Source organism: Mobula hypostoma, chromosome 16, assembly GCF_963921235.1.
Source record: "Mobula hypostoma chromosome 16, sMobHyp1.1, whole genome shotgun sequence".
Classification (NCBI taxonomy): domain Eukaryota; kingdom Metazoa; phylum Chordata; class Chondrichthyes; order Myliobatiformes; family Myliobatidae; genus Mobula; species Mobula hypostoma.
The window spans coordinates 23349466-23372904 of NC_086112.1; the positions used below are offsets into that span (position 1 = coordinate 23349466).

At 40.3% G+C, this 23439-nt stretch overlaps 1 protein-coding gene across 5 annotated transcripts in view; it reads right to left on the reverse strand.

Annotated features, from left to right (window-relative positions):
* Window positions 1-23439, reverse strand: part of epb41l4a (erythrocyte membrane protein band 4.1 like 4A) — a 236026-nt gene that overhangs the window by 53966 nt on the left and 158621 nt on the right. For all 5 annotated transcript variants that reach the window (XM_063069160.1, XM_063069159.1, XM_063069158.1 and 2 more), the window contains exons 11-13: window positions 7442-7533; window positions 4111-4194; window positions 2191-2312 (exon numbers count right to left, since the gene is read on the reverse strand). In XM_063069160.1, coding sequence (XP_062925230.1) covers window positions 2191-2312; window positions 4111-4194; window positions 7442-7533 — 298 coding nt within the window. The remainder of the gene's footprint in view (window positions 1-2190; window positions 2313-4110; window positions 4195-7441; window positions 7534-23439) is intronic.

Here is a 23439-nt window from a genome sequence, read left to right on the forward strand (position 1 = left end):
AAATTACCACAGAGGGGTATCTCATTAGATATGAAAAACAGTACTGATCTGAGGGAGCACCCCTGAATAGCTGGAACCAAGCAGTTAGTGAATAAATTTTCCAACTAAATATACTGTGTTTCCAGTAATGAAGTGTGGAGCCTGTCATCAAATTTACTGCTTCACAGAGTACAAAAGGTACAATCTATTCTCATGAATTTCTGCACAAGACATTGCAAGTCTTTGTTATGTCATTGTATTCATATCAAGCATAAAGCAGCAGCAGTTACTTCCTCAGAATAGGGGAAAGTTATCCTTCAACAGTCCTCATACAACTGCTATAATTGTAGTAAGAGCAGATTACTAATAGAGACACAAGAGATTGCAGATGCCAGAATTCAGAGCAAACAAACATTTTGGTGGAGGAACTCAGCAGCTCAGGCAGGATCTGTGGAGGGAAAATGGACAATCGACATGTCTGGTTGAGACCCAACATCTGGGCTCAGATTACTCACTTTGCAATGAAAAATATTGCATAGCAAAGACCACGGGGAGTTTTTTTAAGGGAAAGAAATAATTTACAAAGTTTCAAAATGAAACATCTTATTTAAACATATCTGCAGGATTAAAATTTTGTCAATGAGAACCAGGGAGAAATAAATGATCATTTTCATGCTTATTAAAGGCTTTATAACTAAAATTTATACATTGTGCATATCTAAAATTACAAACTTGTTATTTTTTTTTAATCGTGCAGTTAAATACTGAAAAATAAATTATTCCAATTGTGATCTGTTTGCAAATTATGTAATCCTTTCTTACTCATTTGGTATGAAGGAGAGTAGCACCAAAACAATCAATCAGAAGGTGGTGTGACTCCCCTTCATATAATACAGAAACAAATCTGAGATTGCATATCAATGGTGTGCTGTAGTTGAAGATTCATGAAGGGAGTTTAATACACTTGCCAAAATGTGAACAACTGCCAAAGCGCAAGTTTTCAGTGATTTCTGTATTAAGAATAAAATGAGCTCAAGTGGACTTCAGTTTTCCGTGTGCATTTACCAAGCAGAGAAAGTTCATAATTCAAAGTAAAATTATCATCAAATACACTTATACTACCTTGCAATACGAAGTAGCCTGCAAGTGAAAGCCCAGGATTGAATCACAGAATACTAGGTACCACTGCTTTGACAACCAGGTATGAAGAGTCACTCTGTCTTGTGTATTTGGGGACCAGAATCCCCTTGGAAAATACATCCAGAGATATTACTATAGAAATAATTGCTCCCAATGATTGATGGCCAATAAGTTTGTGCAGCTAACAGGTTATTGGGTACCTAGCCCAATTTTAAAATACCCAATATACCGTATCTAAGGACCATTGCACCTGTGATACTTATCCTCCATGCTTTGAAACCTTCATGAAAACAGTATCTTTATCTCATTGTGACTATATGCCTGCCCTACTTTTACCTCAATCTAGTTACAATACTAGAACCAAGCTGAAATTATACCTCGCATGCACCTAACCAGCCTATCATTACTATTGTAATGAGAGCTTTCTCAACCAGAACCAGGTATTCTTCTTGCGGGTTACAGGGTGAGTTAACTCATGGTAAGTTCAGGTTGCCTGAAGCTCACAAACTTTACCTGATTGAAAGTAACCAAATGTTTTAAACTCCCTTAATCATAACAGTTACAATTTCCCAGTAAAACCTCACACTGTTGAAACTCCTATTTTCACTCCCAACATTAGCGATTTTCTTGGTGTGTATCAGCCCACACACATCATGGACCATACACACATCAAATGAAGAAGTTCTCAGAAGAGCCCAAGCAGTTAGATCACTCATACCAACAATAAGAGAAAGACAACTCAGGTTCCTAAGACACATCATGCGGAAAGATGAACTAGAAAAACTCATACTCTCTGGAAAGATCAAGGGGAGCAAACCTAGAGGAAGACCTCGGCTTATGTACATCAAAAGCCTAGCCAGGTGGCTGCACATCGAGGAAATGGAAGTCACCCAACGAACAAGGGATAGATCTATATGGAAAACCATAGCTACCAACGTCCGCATCGGATATGGTACCGAGACAGACAGACAGTATCAGCCAACTCAGGAAGGAAACCCCAAGATAGTTACCATGTTCTGAATTGGTTTAAATGAAGTACCACGTGTATCCCAGATGTAATTACTTGCTTACCAGATTGTGGAGAGTGGAGTATCCTCTTAGGGTAGGTCTTACTGCGAGTTCTCTGCACATTCTGATTGAGTCGTGGTAGTTCAATGGATTGATCTCTGTTTAGTTGAAATGCAGTCCTACCACTGCTCAAAAATAAATTATTATATTTTTATTACTTCGCATGTATGCATATGTGAGCATATGAATCCATTATATTTAATACATTGTAATATTATCTATAAATATTTCATTGTTTACAAAATATGAAAGGGTCCAAATGTATTCATACTATAAACTAATGTGGATTAATCAATTTTATTGCAAAACTGGGATACAAATTCCCTAAATAATTTCAGTGTATACGTGCAGGCTGAAATTAATAAACACATCTAACTCTAGGAATGAACTTCAATAAGTAATTCTGCACAAATGTATTGTATGATTTTCAACTGAAAGAGTATTAAAATTACACAGTGGTATTCCTGTCTATTATTATTATTAGTCTTTTGCTGTGCAAGCAGAGAACATGAAGACCCAGATTTTCACGTTAAAAAGAGTTTCTTTTTAAGCCTGGAACTTCTGTACATGTATAGGCAAATGATACTGACAAATTAATCCTGGGCCAATGACTCTTAATATGGCGCAAAATCAACAATCTAATTGATTTCAATGGGGATTGTAAGGGTACAGAGAGAAAGCAAGAGTGTTGTTTAATAACTTTAATTAGTTAATTAATAACTCTATATTTAATTAAACAACACCTGTCAAAGCTGTTAAGATTTTGAGAACTTTCCAGAAATGGCATTTCAGTTCATCGCTATTCTCATTCTCATGCTTTGGGCTGGCAAGATAGACTCTCTTCTCTAGGTAAGAGCAAGTATTGAATGATTCTGCACAGAGACTATCTGTGCTAGCAAGCTCTGGTCTATAGAGTCTCTCAGTTGCAAATCTCTTAAGAGGAATTGGTAATACCATGGCCAAGCACAAAGTTTTATATTGCGGTACTGTATTGCAGCTTGAACTTTTCCAATTTACCTCAAATCTAAAAAAAATACAATGCAAATGTTAAAATTAAAAAATATCTATACATTGCATATTTTCTTTCCACTGTTTTCAAGTACTATATAATGACATTGACAAAGCACAAGCAATTTCTTCTAGAGTGACCTGTGGAAGATTAGATAAAAAATGTTCAAAAATGTAAAAATATGGAAAAGAAGAAGATTTCTGCCACAAAAAGTACAATTTACTTAGACTGCATATTCTGGTCTGAGAGAGAAATTTCCATAGCACATTATCAAATATAATTAACAAAAACTTGGTTTTTCTATGCCTCATACGTCCGTTTTGGGACTGAAAAGATGCTGACATATAATCAAACAGTTAAATAAATTACAAAAATCTGCTACTGCCTATGAAATATCTAATTATATTTCAGAATTCCATTTGATCAAAGAGGGAACTACTTTATTTTATTTTTTAAAATCAAAGGAGTATTGATTTAATTTTGCCTTCTGCAAGCGCCATGGGATTGATGTGCTCAATAAAAATTCAACAGATTGAGACATGTTATTAAATATAAGCAACATGCAATAAGAGATTGTGAAACTGCAACTCTCTGCAACTTACAGGGAGAAGGATTGGCTTTTTATTCAATAACCTAAGATTAAATAGCAAGATCCACTATGCCATTCCTGGAATCAGTGATCTTCAAAATAAACTGAATTGATCAATTATGAATGAGGAAGACGTGGTTCAGTAACAACAGTGTTCTATATTTAATGTTTCCCAGTTTCAATGACAAAACCCACGTAACGTTTAAACTTAACATATACCAAACGCATAATTTTAAAACAATCACTAAGATTAATTCAGGGAGGAATTTCTTTGCAGAAATTTTAAATCTTTAAGCAAAATATTTACTCAGTGAAGTTTAATTACCTGTATCGGTGTCTGTACCCTAGAGATCCCAGCTTGCTAAGTTTTCGGGACAAAGAATTTGAATACTCATCAGTTTCAGGCAATCTGATTGAATAAAATGTAAGAAAATATATTTAAAGCATTCCCTGCTGGGAAATAATGTCAGTACTAGTTTTTGAAATAATTACTAAAATTAGTAGCTGGCTTGTGATGTACACTTAGAAAAGTAATGAACCAATGTCTAGATTAGGCTTGGTAATGACCAGCCCCGTAATTCAATAATCCCTAACAGTCTCTATCTACAACATTTGGGGGAAGGCCCTAAAGCAATGAGGTTTTATTCCAGAATAAATTATTGCCTTCACTAGAAAAGGAATGAGTAGGAAAAAAATGCAAAAGATTAAACAAATAAGGAATTGTCCTCTCTTCAATGTTCTTTTTCTGTGTATTCCAGTTCTGAAATATCTGTAATGTTTCATATGAATCTATACTGCAATAAGGAATATAAATATGCATTTCAGAGCAGAATCTATTCTTTTTAGGTTTTCAGTGCACCTGGGCTTTCTCAGACAGTGTTGCTGTGTGTTTTGTACAGGTACACTTCACTCTGAGAGCAGAAAAATAAATGATCCCTGTTCAGTACACACAGCTTGTCAAATTAAGCATATTTGGGGAATCTAGCTCTCCCCTAAACAGGCTAATTTTGAGTGTTAATACTCTTTTGTAGTACCCCAAACAGATTATGTATGAACACCACATGAACCACAATGCAGTTTTGTATTTGAACTACTGCACTATTAAGTTAGCAGTATGCAGTGCTAACCCATAGACATATTTAAATACCATCCTGACAGTGGGGAATTTAAGTTCGATCAATACTGTGGCAATGTTAAAGATATGTTATGATGGTAGCCAAGAAATTAATAAATTCATGTGAAAAAATTGATATCAAATATTAGTCATAAGTCAAAAAAGCATGAATAAGCCTTTGGCCCACGATGTCTGTGCTGACAATGATGACAAATTAATCCTATCACTCTGCATATGATCTATATCCCTCAGTATGTCACTAAATCTTTTGCATGTTCATATGCTTGTCCAAACACCTCAAACATCACTTTCACAGCGGCTTCCACCACACCATCACCCCTCCCCCCCACTCACCCCAGACACAGTGTTCCAGGCATCTACTCCTCTCTATGCAAAAACATTGCCTGCACATTGCCTTTAAACATTTCCCTTCTCACCCAAAGCTCTGCCCTCTAAAATTTGATATCTCTATCCTGGGAAAAAAGATATTTATGTAGTTTAAGCTTTAATATATCTCTAGTTTCTTAAAACCACAAAATTATACGGGAGCAACAGGAATTCTGCAGATGCTGGAAATTCAAGCAACATACATCAAAGTTGCTGGTGAACGCAGCAGGCCAAGCAGCATCTATAGGAAGAGGCGCAGTCGATGTTTCAGGCCGAGACCATTATACGGGAGGTAGGGTTTGAGGGTCGGCACAACATTGTGGGCTGAAAGGCTTGTACGGTGCTGTACTATTCTATGTTCTACGTTCTAAAGCCACTGTTTAGCATCACAACTTCCCTTGGATCACTAGGGTTCGTTCCACGTCCTGCTCCTCCGACTTACAGCTTGATACCTCCCCTCCTCCCCAAGCTGAGTGAAATCAGAGAAGTCATCAAAAGGTCAAGGTCAGCATCAACGCCTGGTCTGAACAGAATGTCTTACAAGCTCAACAAAATCTGCTAACGATCCTGAGGAACCGAATGAGACCTGCCCTGGAAAACCAGCGCATCCCATCGGTGCGGCAAAGAGCTGCGGTGGTGTTTATCCACCACAGAAGAACTCTGGATCCATCAACCAGTTCAGGAGCATTGTACTGCTGAACATCAAGGGGCAAATAATCTTCTCTGTCACGGCTAAGAGGATGACTAGCTACCTCATGAGCAATGGATACATTGACAACTGAAGGCAGGAGTCCCAGGCTTCCTAGAATATGCAGTACGACAAGAGTGAGGTGGAAAAGGAGGACTGGGAATAGAGTGAAGGCTGGGTAGGGATGGATAAGTGTGGAGGACCAGGCAAAAGCCTTAAAGAGAGAGTGAGAGTGGTAGAGTGGAAAAGGTGGGGAGGGGGAAGGAGCTAGATAGGGGAATGCAAGAGACAGAGAGGAAGAGAGGGAGGGAGAGGAAAAGGAAGAATGTGGAAGAGTATAGGATTGGAAGGGAAGGAGAGGGATAGAGAATTAGAAAGAGAGAGGGAGGGAGGGAAGGAAAATGAAAAAGTCATACAAAGAGAGAAAGAAGGAAGGGGAAATGCAAGAGAGGGAGGGAAGAAAAGGAAAAGCGGGAGAAAGACGGAAAAGAAGGGACAAAAGAGATGAGGAAATAAGAGGGAGGAATAAGAAGAGGAAGAAGGGATTGGGAGAGAAAAGGGAAAAAGGAAGTGCGAAGGGGTGGCAGGAAGGAAGGATATAGGAAAAAGAGAGGGAAAGAGGAGTAAAGGAAGGGAAAGAAGTGGGATGGAGGAAGCAAGCAGAAGACAGTGAGCAGAAGTGGGAGCTTGTAATGGTAAAGGAAGAACAGAGAGGGACAGGTGCGTTGAACAGGGGTTGGATCGAGCAAGAAGTGAAGGGGTGAAGAATCAGAGGAATAAAGGGGGAGGTAATAGGGAAAGATGACTTGGAGGGGAAGGATTAGGTGAAGAAAATACTGAAGGAGAGAGAGTAATAGGGTGATGTAAATGACAGAGTATGGGCAGGAGCATACTTGTTGAGTCTATAAATGTCTGTGTATGTGTGTACATACATGTGTGTGCTAAGACCATCTAACAGAACTTAATCTTCAATCATTTTGCATCTTGTTGCCACAGAACCAATTCTTTGTTTTCTTCATACCATGTAATGTACAATAGAGTCTCTTTCTTGAAAAGAAATTCTGCACAGGCATCTTCCAATATTCATAATGCTGAACTGGATACATATGAATCTTTAACCGGTTGGAGGGGGTTGATGCTTTTGTTGCTGCTTATGTGTAGAAGGGGGAAGGGGGGTTTGGGGTTCTATTGAACTATTGAACTTTACCTTCAAACCTGAAAAATTATCATCGCACATCTCTGCCCACTGTTCAAACACCAGAAAGAATACTTTATGGTTTGTTTTAACATTTTGCAAAATGAGATGTCTCGCATAAATTTGCATGAATTAAGTGTTCTTTTTATTAATTTTCATCAATTATAATCTAAACAGAAATGAACAGATGCCAAAGTAGTATCATGGTCTACAGGGATTTTCTTGCAGAAATTAAGACTTGAACAGGAGCAATGAAATATTATGATACATACCTGAAAAATGTATGATATTCAACACAGCACTTCCATAGATGCTTACAGGCTGCTTTGTTGGGTACCTCAAAGAAGTATGATGTTTCAGAGCACTAACAAATAAAACAAAGTAAATTATGAAGTGTATTTAGATTGTCTTTGCGATGTTCCATGCAAGTCTGGCAATGAGAGATAAGCGGAATACATATGGGGATCTCCCTAAGAACACAACAATCACCAGAGTCAAACCCAATTAATATTAATGATGCTAAGGCCATACTTTGACTGAGGGCCTCCACATTTGGTCATTCTCCATCACAATAACAAATTCCTTTCACAATAACATAAATGTTAGTTACTGATACTAATAGATCCACTGGAAATTGAATGAGTGCCTAGCTTCACAGAAACCTTCTCCACATTATGGCAGATGATTTGGTAAGGAGAATGAGTGTTCAGCATAGGAGAAATACCTGGAAATCCCACATTCTGCTGAGGCTACATTGGGTATGGGTCACTCAGGAAATCTGTGCCAACAGTAGATCCCCTAGGAGCCAGGATCAATATCACAATAAATTTGATATCAATACCTGTGCCATAACCCTTCAAAATCCAGCACACTAAAATCACAATTTTACCTTAAAACAAAACTATTCCACTGTGGCAACTAAAAATGAGTCATCCTTTCTCAGAATGACAACATCCAAGTTCCTACTAACAGTATGCTAACAATGCCCTTGTGCCATTCAAGCATTATAAAGTTTTTATAATTATATAAAGCGGAAAAGGGTGGCTAAAGGAATGTAGGTCCCTTGGAGGATGAGAAGGGGGGAATTGATATTAGGTAATGAGGAAATGGCCGAGGCTTTGAATGACTATTTTGTGTCAGTCTTCATAGTGAAGGACACATCTAACATCTCAAGGAGCTTTTATGGATGTGATGGAAAGTGAGGACCTCGATACAATAATTATCACTAAAAAAGTAGTGCTGAGCAAACTTCTGGGCCTGAAGACAGATAAGTCCTCTGGTCCTGATGGAATTTATCCTAGAGTACTGAAAGAAATGGCAGAAGTTATAGTAGAGGCTTTGGTGATAATTTACTAAAATTTTCTGGGCTCTGGGCAGGTCCCGGCAGATTGGAAGACGGTGAATGTCACACTACTGTTCAAAAAAGGATGTAGGCAAAAGGCAGGCAACTATAGGCCAGTTAGTTTAACATCTGTAGTTGGGAAAATGCTTGGAGGTGGTGCAGAGGAGATTCACCAGGTTGATTCCAGAGATGAAGGGGTTAGACTATGAGGAGAGATTGAGTCGCCTGAGACTGTACTCACTGGAATTCAGGAGAATGAGAGGAGATCTTATAGAAACATAAAATTCTGAAAGCATAGAGGCAGGAAAGTTGTTTCCACTGGTAGGTGAGACTAGAATTAGGGGACATAGCCTCAAGATTCAGGAGAGTAGATTTAGTACGGAGATGAGGAGGAACTGCTTTTCCTAGTGAGTGGTGAATCTGTGGAATTCTCTGCCCAATGAAGCAGTGGAGGCTACCTCAGTAAATATATTTAAGACAAGGTTGGATAGATTTTTGCACAGTAGGAGAATTAAGGGTTATGGGGAAAAGGCAGGTACGTGGAGATGAGTCCATGGTCAAATCAGCCATGAACTTATTGAATGGTGGAGGAGGCTTGACGGGCCAGATGGCCTACTCCTACTCCTATTTCTTACGTTCTTATGCTATGATAGTGAGCTTCTGAATCTGACGATCAGGCCCAGAACTGTTCTTGGTTAGCAATTGCATAAGAACAGCTACAGGGGGACATTACTTAAAGTAGTAGGCCCAGCAACTTGGAAAGTTGAAATTAAAGCCAAAGGATATTGTTTACTAATGACATTGGGTTGGTTTGTTCTGGTAAATGTGCTGCCTTTTGGGAATAGATTGCAATACAGGTAATGGGATAATCTGAACAAGTAAAGAATATGAAAAAAAAACTATGTCTTCTGCAAATTTAACAATAAAACTTACATTTTTATAATAGTTAACGCTCCAACAATTCAACATTAAGCCTGAGAATGGAATTTTCAAGATAAACCAGTGAAACATATTACAGCATAGACTATTCAGAGCTCCAAGGCCTGGGCCTCAATATCTCCTTGTGCAACTGGATCCTTGATTGCAGACCCCAGTCAGTTTGGATTGGCAACAACTTATCCCTTACAATCACCATCAGCACAGTTGGACCACAAGGCTGGGTGCTTAGACCCTTGCTCTACCCGCCTTATTCCTTTGATTATTTGGCTAAGTACAGCTCCAATGCCACGTTTAAGTTTCCTGATGACACTGCTACTATTGGCTGAGTCAGAGGTGTTGATGAAACGGCATATAGGAGAAAGACTGAAAATCTGGTTGAATAATGCCACAGTAACAACCTCTCGCTCAACTTTATCAAAAACAAAGAGCTGGTTATCAATACAGGAGGAACCATAAAACCATAGAACACTACAGCACAGAGAACAGGCAATTCCGCCCTCTAGTCTGTGCCGAAACCTCATTCCGCTAGTCCCATTGACCTGTATCCAGTCCATAACCCTCCAGACCTCTCCCATCCATGTATCTATCCAATTTATTCTTAAAACTTAAGAGTGAGCCCACATTTACCACATCAGATGGCAGCTCATTCCACACTCCCACCACTCTCTGAGTGAAGAAGTTCCCCCTAAACCTTTCCCCTTTCAACCTAAAACCATGTCCTCTCATATTTATCTCTCCTAATCTAAGTGGAAAGAGCCTATTCACATTTACTCTGTCTATACCCCTCATAATTTTGTAAACCTCTATCAAATCTCCCCTCATTCTTCTACACTCCAAGGAATAAGGTCCTAACCTGTTCAATCTTTCCCTGTAACTCAACTCCTGAAGACCCGGCAACATCCTAGTAAGCCTTCTCTCCACTCTTTCAATCTTACTGATATCCTTCCTATAGTTAGGTGACCAGAACTGTACACAATACTCCAAATTTGGCCTCACCAATGTCTTATACAACCTCCCCATAACATCCCAACTCCTATACTCAATACTTTGATTTATAAATGCCAGGGTGCCAAAAACCTTCTTTACAACCCTGTCTACCTGTGACACCACTTTCAGGAAATTATGTATCTGAACTCCCAGATCCCTTTGTTCCTCCGCACTCCTCAGCGCCCTACCACTTACTGTGTATGTCCTACCTTGTTTTGTCCTTCCAAAATGCAACACCTCACACTTGTTTGCATTAAATTCCATCTGCCATTTTCTGGCCCACCCCTCCAGTTGGTCCAGATCCCTTTGCAAGCTTTGAAAGCCTTCCTGACTGTCCACAACACCCCAAATCTTAGTGTCATCAGCAAACTTACTGATCCAATCTACCACATTATGATCTCTAGATCATTGATATAGACAACAAACAACAATGGTCCCAGCACAGATCCTTGAGGCACACCACTAATCACAGGCCTCCACACTGAAAAGCAATCATCCACTACCACTCTCTGTCTTCTCTCAGAAGAAGGCTGGAAGTCTATGAGCCTGTCCTCATTAGGGGATAGGAGGTGTAGAGGGCAGTAACTTTAAATTCACCATTATCATATCAGATGATCCGTCCTGGGATCAGCACATAAGTGCCATCACAAAGAAGGCACAACAACACCTCCAGCTTCTTAGAAGTTTGCCTCGATTCAGCAGGTCACCTAAAACTTTGACAAACCTCCACAGATGCACAGTGAAGAGTATCCTAACTGGTTTCATCGCAGCCTCATATGAAAACATCAATGCCCAAGAACAGAACAGTCTACAGTAGGTGGTGGATGCAATTCAAGCAAAGCACCCCCCCCCCAACAATGAACACATTTACATGGGGTGGTACTGAAAGAAAGCAGCACCCACTATCAGGGATCCCACCATCTAAGCCATGCTCTCTTCTCACTGCTACCACAGGGCAGGAGGCACAAGAGCATTAGGGCCCACTTGACCAGATTCAGGAATAATTATTTCCAACAACGGTTAAGCTCCTGAACCACAGCGGATAACCTCACTCACCACAATTCTTAACTGATTCCACAAAGTACAGACTCACTTCCAAGGACTGTACAACTAATATTCTCACTATTATTTACTTTTTTTACTTATATAATTAGTTTCCTTTCACACATTGGTTGTCTGATGGTCTATGTTTATGATAATTTTTCACAAATTCTATTGTATTCCTTTATTTTCCCATAAATGCCTGCAAGAAAATGAATCTAAAGGTAGTATATGATAACTTATGTATATTTTGATAATAGATTTACTTTGACTTTGTGCTTGAAGAGTAGTTGTATTTTGCTCATTTTGAATAAGGAAATATTTGGCACAACTAAGTATTTGCTATAGTGGTGTTCTGAACTGAAATATGCAATCTCATTGCTGAATAGAAAAATAAGCTCAAGAACTAATGCCAGGGTTATTACAATGAATTTGTACACGTGAAACAAACTTAACTCACAGACAATCATTCGTAAGATATATATAAACTATTTTAAAGCTAATCATATATTATAATCATTTTACTGGGTAAAAATTAATTTCGTCAGTTGAGAAATAATTTGCTTTAAATCTTCAGCATTTCTGTTTGCAGTTGTTTGTTTCTCCTCTGAAATTATTACATTATTTGACATGTATTCTAAAATATGGTTTCTGAATGATAAAATGTAACAAACATATTCCCACAACAAAGTATTTGGTGTACTGTATATGCATTGATCTCCAGGTCTTTCAGATTCATTGAATGCATTAATAGCAAAGTTCACTGAAAGCCTATCTCAAAAATGATAACCCAAAATGACTGCAGGTTTTCCACGTTGAATACTGTCAGCAGATTGATTGATCACCTACTCATATACAGTGGCTTCATGACAAGGTCTTTATCTGCCCTGTGATGTTTCATGAACTTCAAGGGAAAATTAATTAAAGCTGTTTTATCTTTCCAGTCAAATAGCTGTGTTTATTATTCAAAGTCAAAGAACAATGCAAGGGAGTTGGTGGCCCCAGGGTACATTTGAGGCCTGTACTATAAATCAGAGCTCTGAATTAACATTTTTGTCTGACAGGAGAAACATGAAGAACAATGCTGCATTTTTTCTCGTCTATTTGTGCACTGGTTAGCTTACCAGTGCACAAACAATTTTCTCAATTAATAAATTATAGAATTTGAACAAGAAACTTTTAAGACAGTTGTAGTATGTAGAGCTAAAATTAGGCAAATTTATCAACATTAAAGTGGCAAGAAGTATTTTTTGTTTCTCATATTCGATGCCTCTGCAGATTCCAAATTATCATTTCATTCACTCTTTAACCTAATACCCTTCTGAGTTACAAATTTTCTTCTAAAATTCTTCCTAACCAATTAATTATCTTTGCCCATTAATCTTACTGTACATCACCTGCAATAGCTAATCTGCACTTTCCTGAATTGGCTCCCCCAGTGCTTTCATGTGGCGCCCTAGACTTTTTCTCTCTTTAGATAAATGTTTTTAAAAAAATAAGAGGGAAGTTTCTGAAACATGCCAAGCAAAAAGCAAAAATATCTATATTATTTAATAGACCATGTTAAGGAGTTGGAGTTGGAACAGGATGGACTTCGGATCATTCCAGAGGCTGAGGGGATGATAAACAGGACATTCAGGGAGGTCGTTACGCCCAGGGTGCCAGACACAGGTAACTGGGTGCCTGCCAGGAGGGGACCAGGGGATAGGGGATAAGCAACCAGAACAGCGTATACCCCTTGGCTGTTCCCTTCAACAAGAGGTAAACCACTTTGGATACTGTTTGGGAGTGGGGAGATGACCCAGCAGAGGAAAGCCACAGTCTCTGGTACTGAGTCTGGTTCTATGGCTCAGAAGAAGAGGAGATGAAGTGAGCTGTAGTGATAGGAGATTCAAGGGTTAGGAGGGCAGAAAAGCGATTCTGTAGGCGGGAACTAGATTCCCAGATGGTTTGTTGCCTCCCGGGTGCCAGGGTCAGGCACATCTTTGATCAAGCTGACAGCAGTCTTAAGTGGGGGAGTGAGCAACCAGAGGTCATGGCCCATGTCAGTCCCAATGCCATGATGTCCTGCAAAGTGAGTTCAGGGAGTTAGGTGCTAAGTTAAAGGACAGGGCCCCCAAGGTTGTGAGCCTAGATTGCTAACCCATACCACATGCAAGTGAGGCCAGAAGTAGGAAAATCATTCCATTTAACACATGCAGGAGGGAAGGTTTCAGACTTTTGCATCATTGGACCCTCTTCCAGGGATGGTGGGACCCGTACAGAAAGAATGGCTTGCACCTGAACTGGAGGGGGACTAATATCCTAGTGGAAAGGTTTGCTAGTGTTGCACGGGGGTGAGGGTATTTACATTAGAGTTGCAGGGGGATGGGAATCAGAGGTTGTGGAGAAAGATGTTGTTAAGCCGAGGTCAGGAATCAAAAGGTTGAGTATGGTGGGACTAATGTTATGAGATGAGCATATGGCAACAAACCATCCAGGAATCTTGTTCCCATCTACAGAATCTCTCTTCTGACCTCCTAACCCTGAATCTCCTATCAATACAGCTCACTTCTTCTCGTCTTTGTCTGAGACACAGAACCTGACTCATTACCAGAGACTGTGGCTTTCCCCTGTCTTAATGACTATCGCCCAGTAGCATTCACATCTACAGTGATGAAATGCTTTGGGGTTGGTCATGACTAGACTGAACTCCTGCCTCAGCAAGTACCTGGACCCATTGCAATTTGCCTATCGCCACAACAGACGATCTTCTTGCTGACGATCAACACCGGCACACCTCAGGGGTGTGTGCTTAGCCCACTGCCCTACTCTCTATATGCCCATGACAGTGTGGCTAGGCATAGCTCAAATACCATCTATAAATTTGCTGACGATACAACCATTGTTGGTAGAATCTCAGGTGGTGACAAGAGGGCGTGAGATATGCCAACTAGTGGAGTGGCGTCACAGCAACAATCTGGCACTCAATGTCAGTAAGACGAAAGAGCTGATGTGGACTTCTGGAAGGGTAAGACGAAAGAACACATACCAATCCTCATAGACCGATCAGAAATGGAGAGAGTGAGTAGCTTCAAGTTCCTGGGTGTCAAGGCTCTGAGGACCTAACCTGGTCCCAACATATCGATGCAGTTATAAAGAATGCAAAGCAGCAACTATACTTCATTAGGAGTTTGAAGAGATTTGCCATGTCAACAAATACACTCAAAAACTCCTATAGATGTACCATGGAGAGTATTCTGACAGGCTGAATCACTGTCTGGTATGGCGGGGGATGGGGGGGCGGGGGGGGGGTACTACTGCACAGGACTGAAAGAAGCTGCAGAGGGTTGTAAATTTGTCAGCTCCATCTTGGGTACTAGCCTACAAAATACCCAGGACATCTTCAGGGAGCAGTGTCTGAGAAAGGCAGCGTCCATGATTAAGGATCTCCAGCACCTAGGGCATGCCCTTTTCTCACTGTTACCATCAGGTAGGAGGTATAGAAGCCTGAAGGCACACGCTCAGCGATTCAGGAACAGCTTCTTCCCCTCTGCTCTCCAATTCCTAAATGGGCATTGAATCTGTGAACACTACCTCACTATTTCTGTTTTTTTGCATGATTTTTAATCCACTCAATATACGTATACTGTAATTGATTTACTTATTTATAAATTTTTTTCCTCTTCTGCTTCTATATTATGTATTGCATTGAACTGCTGCTGCTAAGTTCACAAATTTCACAACACAATGCATGATATCCTGAAGTGGGAAGGTGAATAGCCAGAGGTCGTGGTACATGTTGGTACCAACGACATAGGTAGGAAAAGGGAGGAGATCTTGAAAACAGACGACAGGGAGTTAGGAAAGAAACTGAGAAGTTGGACCGCAAAGGTAGTAGTCTCAGGATTACTGCCTGTGCCATGTGACAGTGAGTACAGAAATAGAGTGAGCTGGAGGATAAATGCATAGCTGAGGAATTGGAGCAAGGGGCAGGGATTCAGATTTTTGAATCATTGGGACCTCTTTTGGGGCAGACGTGACTGTAAAAAAAAAGGACGGGTTGCACTTGAATCCGAAGGGGACCAATATCCTGGCAGGGAGGTTTGCTGAGGCTATTGGGGACAGTTTAAACTAGAATTACTGGGGGGTGGGAACCGAACTGAAGAGATGGAGGATGGGATGGTTAGCTCACAAATAGAGAAAGCTTGTAGGCAGTGTGAGAGGGAGGATAGGCAGGTGATAGAGAAGGGATGCGCTCAGACTGATGGTTTGAGATGTGTCTATTTTAATGCAAGAAGCATCATGAACAAAGTAGATGTGCTTACTGTGCGGATCAGTACTTGGAGCTATGACATTGTGGCCATTACAGAGACATGGATGGCTCAGGGGCAGGAATAGCTACTTAGAGTGCCAGGCTTTAGATGTTTCAGAAAGGACAGGGAGGGAGGCAAAGCAGGTGGGGGAGTGTCACTACTGATCAGAGATAGTGACACGGCTGCAGAAAAGGAGGAAGTCATGGAGGGATTGTCTACTAAGTCTCTGTGGGTAGAAGTAAAAACAGGAAGGTCAATAACTCTACTGGGTTTTTTATGGACCACCCAATAGTAACAGGGACATCGAGGAGCAGACAGGGAGACAGTCTCTGGAACAGTGCAGTAATAACAGAGTTGTCGTGATGGGGGATTTTAATTTCCCCAATATTGATTGGCATCTCCCTTGAATGAGGGGTTTGTTAGGTGTGTTCAGGAAGGTTTTCTGACACAGTATGTAGATAAGCCTACAAGAGGCGAGGCTGTACTTGATCTGGTATTGGGAAATGCACCTGGTCAGGTGTCAGGTCTCTCAGAGGGCGAGCAGTTAGGAGATAGTGATCATAATTCTATCTCCTTTACAATAGCATTGGAGAAGGATAGGAACAGACAAGTTGGGAAAGTGTTTAATTTGAGTAAGGGGAAATATGAAGCTATCAGGCAGGAACTTGGAAGCATAAATTAGGAACAGATATTCTCAGGGGAACGTATGGTAGAAATGTGGCAAATATTCAGGGGATATTTGCGTGGCATTCTGTACAGGTACGTTCCAATGAGACAGGGAAAGGATGGTAGGGTACAGGAACCGTGGTGTACAAAGGCAGTTGAAAGTCTAGTCAAGAAGAAAAGAAAAGCTTACAAAAGGTTCAAAGCAGTAGGTAATGATAGAAATCTATAAGATTATAAAGTTAGAAGGAAGAAGCTTAAGAATGAAACTAGGAGAGCCACAAGGGGCCATGAGAAGGCCTTGGCAAGCAGGATTAAGAAGACCCTCCAAGCATTCTACAAGTATGTGAAGAGCAAGAGGATAAGAAGTGAGACATGAGGAGTAATCAAGTGTGACAGTAGAAAAGCGAGTATGGAACTGGAGGAGGTAGCAGAGGTACTTAATGATTACTTTGCTTCAGTATTCACTATAGAAAAGGATCTTGGCGATTGTAGGAGTGACTTATAGCAGATTAAAAAGCTTGAGCATATAGACATTAGGAAATAGGATGTTCTGGAAATTGTTAGGAAATTGGAGTAAGGGGAAATATGAAGCTATCAGGCAGGAACTTGGAAACATAAATTGCGAACAGAAGTTCTCAGGGAAATGTACGGCAGAAATGTGGCAAATGTTCAGGGGATATTTGCATGGCATTCTGCACAGGTACGTTCCAATGAGACAAGGAAAGGATGGTAAGGTACAGGAACCGTGGTGTACAAAGGCAGTTGAAAATCCAGTCAAGAAGAAAAGCTTACGAAAGGTTGAAAAAACTAGGTAATCATAGAGATCTAGAAAATTACAAGGCTAGCGGGCTTAAGAATGAAATTAGGAGAGGACACAGTTTTAAGGAGCTTGGAAGTAGGTACAGACGAGATATCAGGGTTTTTTTTTACATAGAGAGTGGTGAGTGTCTGGAATGGGCTGCCGGCGATGGTGGTGGTGGCAGATACAATAGGGTCTTTTAAGAGGCTCCTGGATAGGCACATGGAGCTTAGAAAAAATAGAGGGCTATGGGTAACCCGAGGTAATTTTTAAAGTAAGTACATGTTCAGCACAGCATTGTGGGCCGAAGGGCCTGTATTGTGCTGTAGGTTTTCTACACTCCTAATCCGGTGATGATAAACCTAATTCGGATTCTGATATTTCAGCACAAAGAGTATTGTTGGAAAGGTGGATGAGCTCAAGGCACGAGTTAGCATGTGGAATTATGACATTGTAGCCACTAGTGAAATATGGTTGCAGGAAAGGCAGGACCGGAGTTCAGTGTTCTGGGGTTCCATTGTTTTCGGTGTGATAGAACAGGAGGGATTAAAGAGGAAGGGATGGTGGTAGTAGTCAGGGAAAATTTCATGGCTGTGCTCAGTCAGGACAAATTAGAGAGCTTATCTAATGAGGCTTTATGGGTAGAACTGAGGAATAAGAAAGGTATGACCACATTAATGGGATTATATTATAGAACGCCCAACAGTCTGTGGGATTTAGAAAAGCAAATTTGTAGAGAGATCACAGACCGTTGCAAGGAATATAAGCCTGTGATAGTAGGTGATTTTAACTTTTCACATATTGACTGAGACTTCCATACTGTAAGAGGGCTGGATGGGAAAGAGTTTGTTAAATATGTTCAGGAAAGTTTCCTTAATCAGTACATAGAAGTCTCAACTAGGCAGAGTGACAGGGATTTGGCAGAAATATTAGATTATTGTTTTGCTCTGGCATTTATCAGAGAGATAAAACTAATGGAAATAACATTGGGGTGATGAGCTAAATAATAAGTTACATGCAATTAGGATAGAAAAATAGGATAGATTAAATAAACTAATCAATTCTAAGACAGGAATCCCCAGTCTGGATGAATTCCATCCTTAAAATTTAAAAGGACAGCAGACATAATTTCACATATTTAGTATTTATCTAGAAAAAAAAGTGTAGTGCCAAGGGACTAATGCTATATATTTAAAAGAGGGAAGTATAACACATCCTGGAATTATAGACCTGTCATTTTAACATGAATGTTGGGAATCCATACTGAAAGGAAAAGATAGAAAAACATCTTTGGATATATAATAAAGGACATTCAGGCTGAATTTCAAAATAGTAAAGCATGTTTCATCAACCTTAGTGAATTAGAGGTAACAGGGAATTGACAATGGTAATGCAGAAAATATAATCTGGTAAAACAACCCAAAAAATACTAATGAATAAATTCAGAATAGACAACAACTAGAAAACCTAGAAGAAAGATAGATGACTTCAAGACAAAAACAGCAGTGGGAAATAAAGAAAATGGAAGGTGGTGTGCAATAGCAATCCAAAAGAATCAGTACTGGGACCACTGCTGTTCTTGGAACTCACTATCGAATGGAGTGATTGAGAACAATAGCATTTAAGAGGTATTTGGATATGAAAAAGAAAAAGACAGGATTATACTGATGGATTTCAGTAATGAAAGACAGGAGGTTGTTCAAGGGAAGCAACAATGTTGGCACGTTTAAGCCAAGTGTCTCCTCCCTCTGTGTTCTAAATCTGATGTAATTCTGTGCTCAGATATATCATACAGTATATAAAGCAACATAAATGGGAACCAACTGTTAAGTTCATTTATAAGGATAATTCATCCAAAGGTGTCACTGTGACTTTTATTTTTATTTTAGTTCATAACGTTTTGGCAATTTGACCATGGTGGAGTGAGATTCTGTTTCAATATTGATAAAGTGTAACATATATTTGAGTGCTAGTTGTCATAAGATAAGATAATTGAAAAAAGAGGTTGGCTTTATTTGTCACATATTAAAACATATAGTGAAATGCGCCATTTGTGTCAATGATTAACACAATCCAAGGATGTGTTGGGGACAGCACGCAACTGTTACCATGTTTCCAGCACCAACATAGCATGCCCACATCTTATTAATCCTAACCCGTCAGTTTGGAATGTGGCAGAAAACCGTAGCACCAGGAGGAAACACGTGGTCACGGGGAGACCATACAAACTCCTTACAGACAGCAGTGGAATAGAACTCTGATAATTGGTGCTTTAAAGCGTTATGCTAACCACTACACATCTGTGCTGTCCTGAAATGCATTCACGTTAAAACATTGCTGAGTACTAAATACAATAAAAATAACTTTCAGTTGAAAAAAATATAGCCTTTTCAGGATTTTACAATATATTGTAGTTGGAATCTTCATTTCCATTACCATACATACCTGATATAGTTATATTCATATGGAATGTTTATTTTTCTACAAGACAGACTTTTAAATTCACGTGTCCATACATTGCAACAGAGTCATAATGCAAAGATTTTTACTCCCTAACGTTACGGGATGAATATAAGATTTAAATAAATTCTGAATTCTATTAGTCATCTGTTGAAAAGGGAACAGACGCTGCTAAGCAGATACAGTTTGCTAGAATCACTGGTAAAAATGACAGCTATCCAAGTTTAAAGGAGTCATAGTAGCCTCTATTTACCCTTATTCTGCATCATCATCTGGTATGAGGTGGGGAGTGTTACTGCACAGGATCAAAAGAAGCTGCAGAAAGTTTGAACTTGGACAGCTCCATCATGGGTACTAGCCACTGTAGAATCCAGGATATCTTCAAGGAGTGATGCCTTAAAAATGTAGCATCCATTACTAAGGACCCCTATCATCCAGGACATGCCCTCTTCTCACTGTTACCATCAGGAAGGAGGGACAAGAGCCTGAAGACACACACTCAACCTTTCAGGAACAGCTTCTTCCTCTCTGCCAGCAGATTTCTGAATGGATATTGAAGCCATGAACACCTTTTTTTGCACTACTTATTTAATTTAACACACACAGGCACACATACATACACACACACAAACATACTATAAAAACTGAATTACAGTGAGTGATATATATATATCACTCACTGTAATTCAGTTTTTATTATGTATTGTAATGTACTGCTGCCACAAAAACATATGCTGGTGATAGTAAACATAATTCTGATTCTGTTTATGCATGTGCAATACAACTCTGATATTTGTCCTCTCCAGATAGCAATGAAATACACATGAAAAGGTATATAGAAACATGGAAAACTTACAGCACAATACAGGCCCGATCGGCCCACAATACTGTGCCGAACTTTAGAAATTATCTCAGGTTATTCACGGCCCTCTATTTTTCTAAGCTCCATGTACCTATCCAAGAGTCTCCTAAAAGACCCTATCATATCTGCCTCCACCACCGCTGCCAGCTGCCCATTCCACACACTCACCACATTCTGTGTAAAAAAACCTACCCCTGACATCTCCTCTGTACCTACTTCCAAGCACCTTAAAACTGTGCCCTCTCGTGTTATTTATTTCAGCCCTGAGGAAAAGCCTCTGACTATCCACACGATCAATGCCTCTCATCATCTTATACACCTCTATCAGGTCACCTCTCATCCTCCGACACTCCAAGGAGCAAAGTCTGAGTTCGCTCAACCTATTCTCATAAGGCATGCTCCCCAATCCAGGCAACATCATTGTAAATCTTCTCTGTACCCTTTCTATAGTGAGGTGACCAGAACAGAGCACAGTACTCTAAGTTGGGTCGACTAGGGTCCTATATAAGCTGTAACATCACCTCTCGGCTCTTGAACTCAGTCCCACGTTTGATGAAGGCCAGTGCGTCGTATGCCACCTTAAACACACAGTCAACCTGTACAGCAACTTTTAGTGTCCTATGGACTCGGACCCCAAGATCCCTCTGATCCTACACACTGCCAAGAGTCCTACCATTAATACTGCATTCTGCCATCATATTTGATCTCACAAAATGAACCCACTTATCTGGGTTGAACTCCATCTGCCACTTCTCAGCCAAGTTTTGCATCCTATCGATATCCCACTGTAACCTCTGACAGCCCTCCACACTATCCACAACACCCCCAACCTTTGGGTCATCAGCAAACTTACTAACCCATCCCTCCACTTCCTCATCCAGGTCATTTATAAAAATCACAAACAGAAGGGGTCCCAGAACAGATCCCTGAGAAACACTACTGGTCACTAACTCCATTCAGAATATGACCCGTCTACAACCACTCTTTGCCTTCTGTGTGCGAGCCAGTTCTGGATCCACAGGGTAATTTCCCCTTGGATCCCATGCCTCATCAAATGCCTTGCTGAAATCCATATACACTACATCTACTGCTCTACCTTCATCAATGTGTTTAGTCACATCCTCAAAAAATTCAATCAGGCTGGTAAGACACAGCCTGCCTTTGACAAAGCCATGCTGACTATTCCTGATCATATTATGCCTCACTAAATGTTCATAAATCCTGCCTCTCAGGATCTTTTCCATCAACTTACCAACTACTGAATTAAGACTCACTGGTCTATAATTTCCTGGGCTATCTCTGCCCACTTTTTTGAATAAGGGAACAACATCTGCAACCCTCCAATCCTCCAGAACTTCTCCTGTCCCCTTGATATCTTCAATAAATTTTGCCATTCCACACAATATGATATAACCATACAACACTGATGCCTACCATCCTCTGAAGTACAATAAAATCTATTCAGTTGAGTGAATTGTCCCAGAAGCAATAGACCTGCACAGAATTACCTTTATAAATAATTTTTTGAGTTGTTCCGGATTTCTCTGTCTCCATGAGAAATTATTTGACCCACAGTTGAGCAATAGGTATGGTCTAATATATGCATTTACACGAGTTAGGATTATATTCCCCAATCAGTTTTTGTAACAAAGAGTCACACATACAGGAACAACTGACGATCTAACCTAGGCTAAGTTCACATCTGTTAGTTTAAGTGGACAGAAATGAGACACTATGGAGTAAAGTCCTACTGTGAGAAAGTATTGAAAATTTACCTTTAACATGACTAAATGGGCAATTCAAACTGAATGTACCACTGGGAGCAGACACACTATTAAACCACATATTTTATTTTCATTTGGAATACATTCAAGACCTAAAGATAGCTGATTACTGCCAAACCAAAATTCAAGAGGGAAGGGAATATGAGATTATGGTGAGAGATTTAGTTCAGCACGACAGGAGGGAGCCCAGTGGAACATTTACACTGATATAGACTCACAGGATTGAATTTATCGGTTTCTGTGATATTCTTAGAAAATATTAACTCTGCTCTTATTCAATAGCACAAAACAATAAATTAAAATTATAAATGATTAACTTATGGAGATACATCAAAGTTGCTGGTGAACGCAGCAGGCCAAGCAGCATCTATAGGAAGAGGCGCAGTCGACGTTTCAGGTCGAGACCCTTCGTCAGGACTAACTGAAGGAAGAGTGAGTAAGGGATTTGAAAGCTGGAGGGGGAGATGCAAAATGATAGGAGAAGACAGGAGGGGGAGGGATAGAGCCGAGAGCTGGACAGGTGATAGGCAAAAGGGGATACGAGAGGATCATAGGACAGGAGGTCCGGGAAGAAAGACAAGGGGGGGGGTGACCCAGAGGATGGGCAAGAGGTATATTCAGAGGGACAGAGGGAGAAAAAGGAGAGTGAGAGAAAGAATGTGTGCATAAAAATGAGTAACAGATGGGGTACGAGGGGGAGGTGGGGCCTTAGCGGAAGTTAGAGAAGTCGATGTTCATGCCATCAGGTTGGAGGCTACCCAGACGGAATATAAGGTGTTGTTCCTCCAACCTGAGTGTGGCTTCATCTTTACAGTAGAGGAGGCCGTGGATAGACATGTCAGAATGGGAATGGGATGTGGAATTAAAATGTGTGGCCACTGGGAGATCCTGCTTTCTCTGGCGGACAGAGCGTAGATGTTCAGCAAAGCGGTCTCCCAGTCTGCGTCGGGTCTCACCAATATATAAAAGGCCACATTGGGAGCACCGGACGCAGTATATCACCCCAGTCGACTCACAGGTGAAGTGATGCCTCACCTGGAAGGACTGTTTGAGAAAGCAGGATCTCCCAGTGGCCACACATTTTAATTCCACATC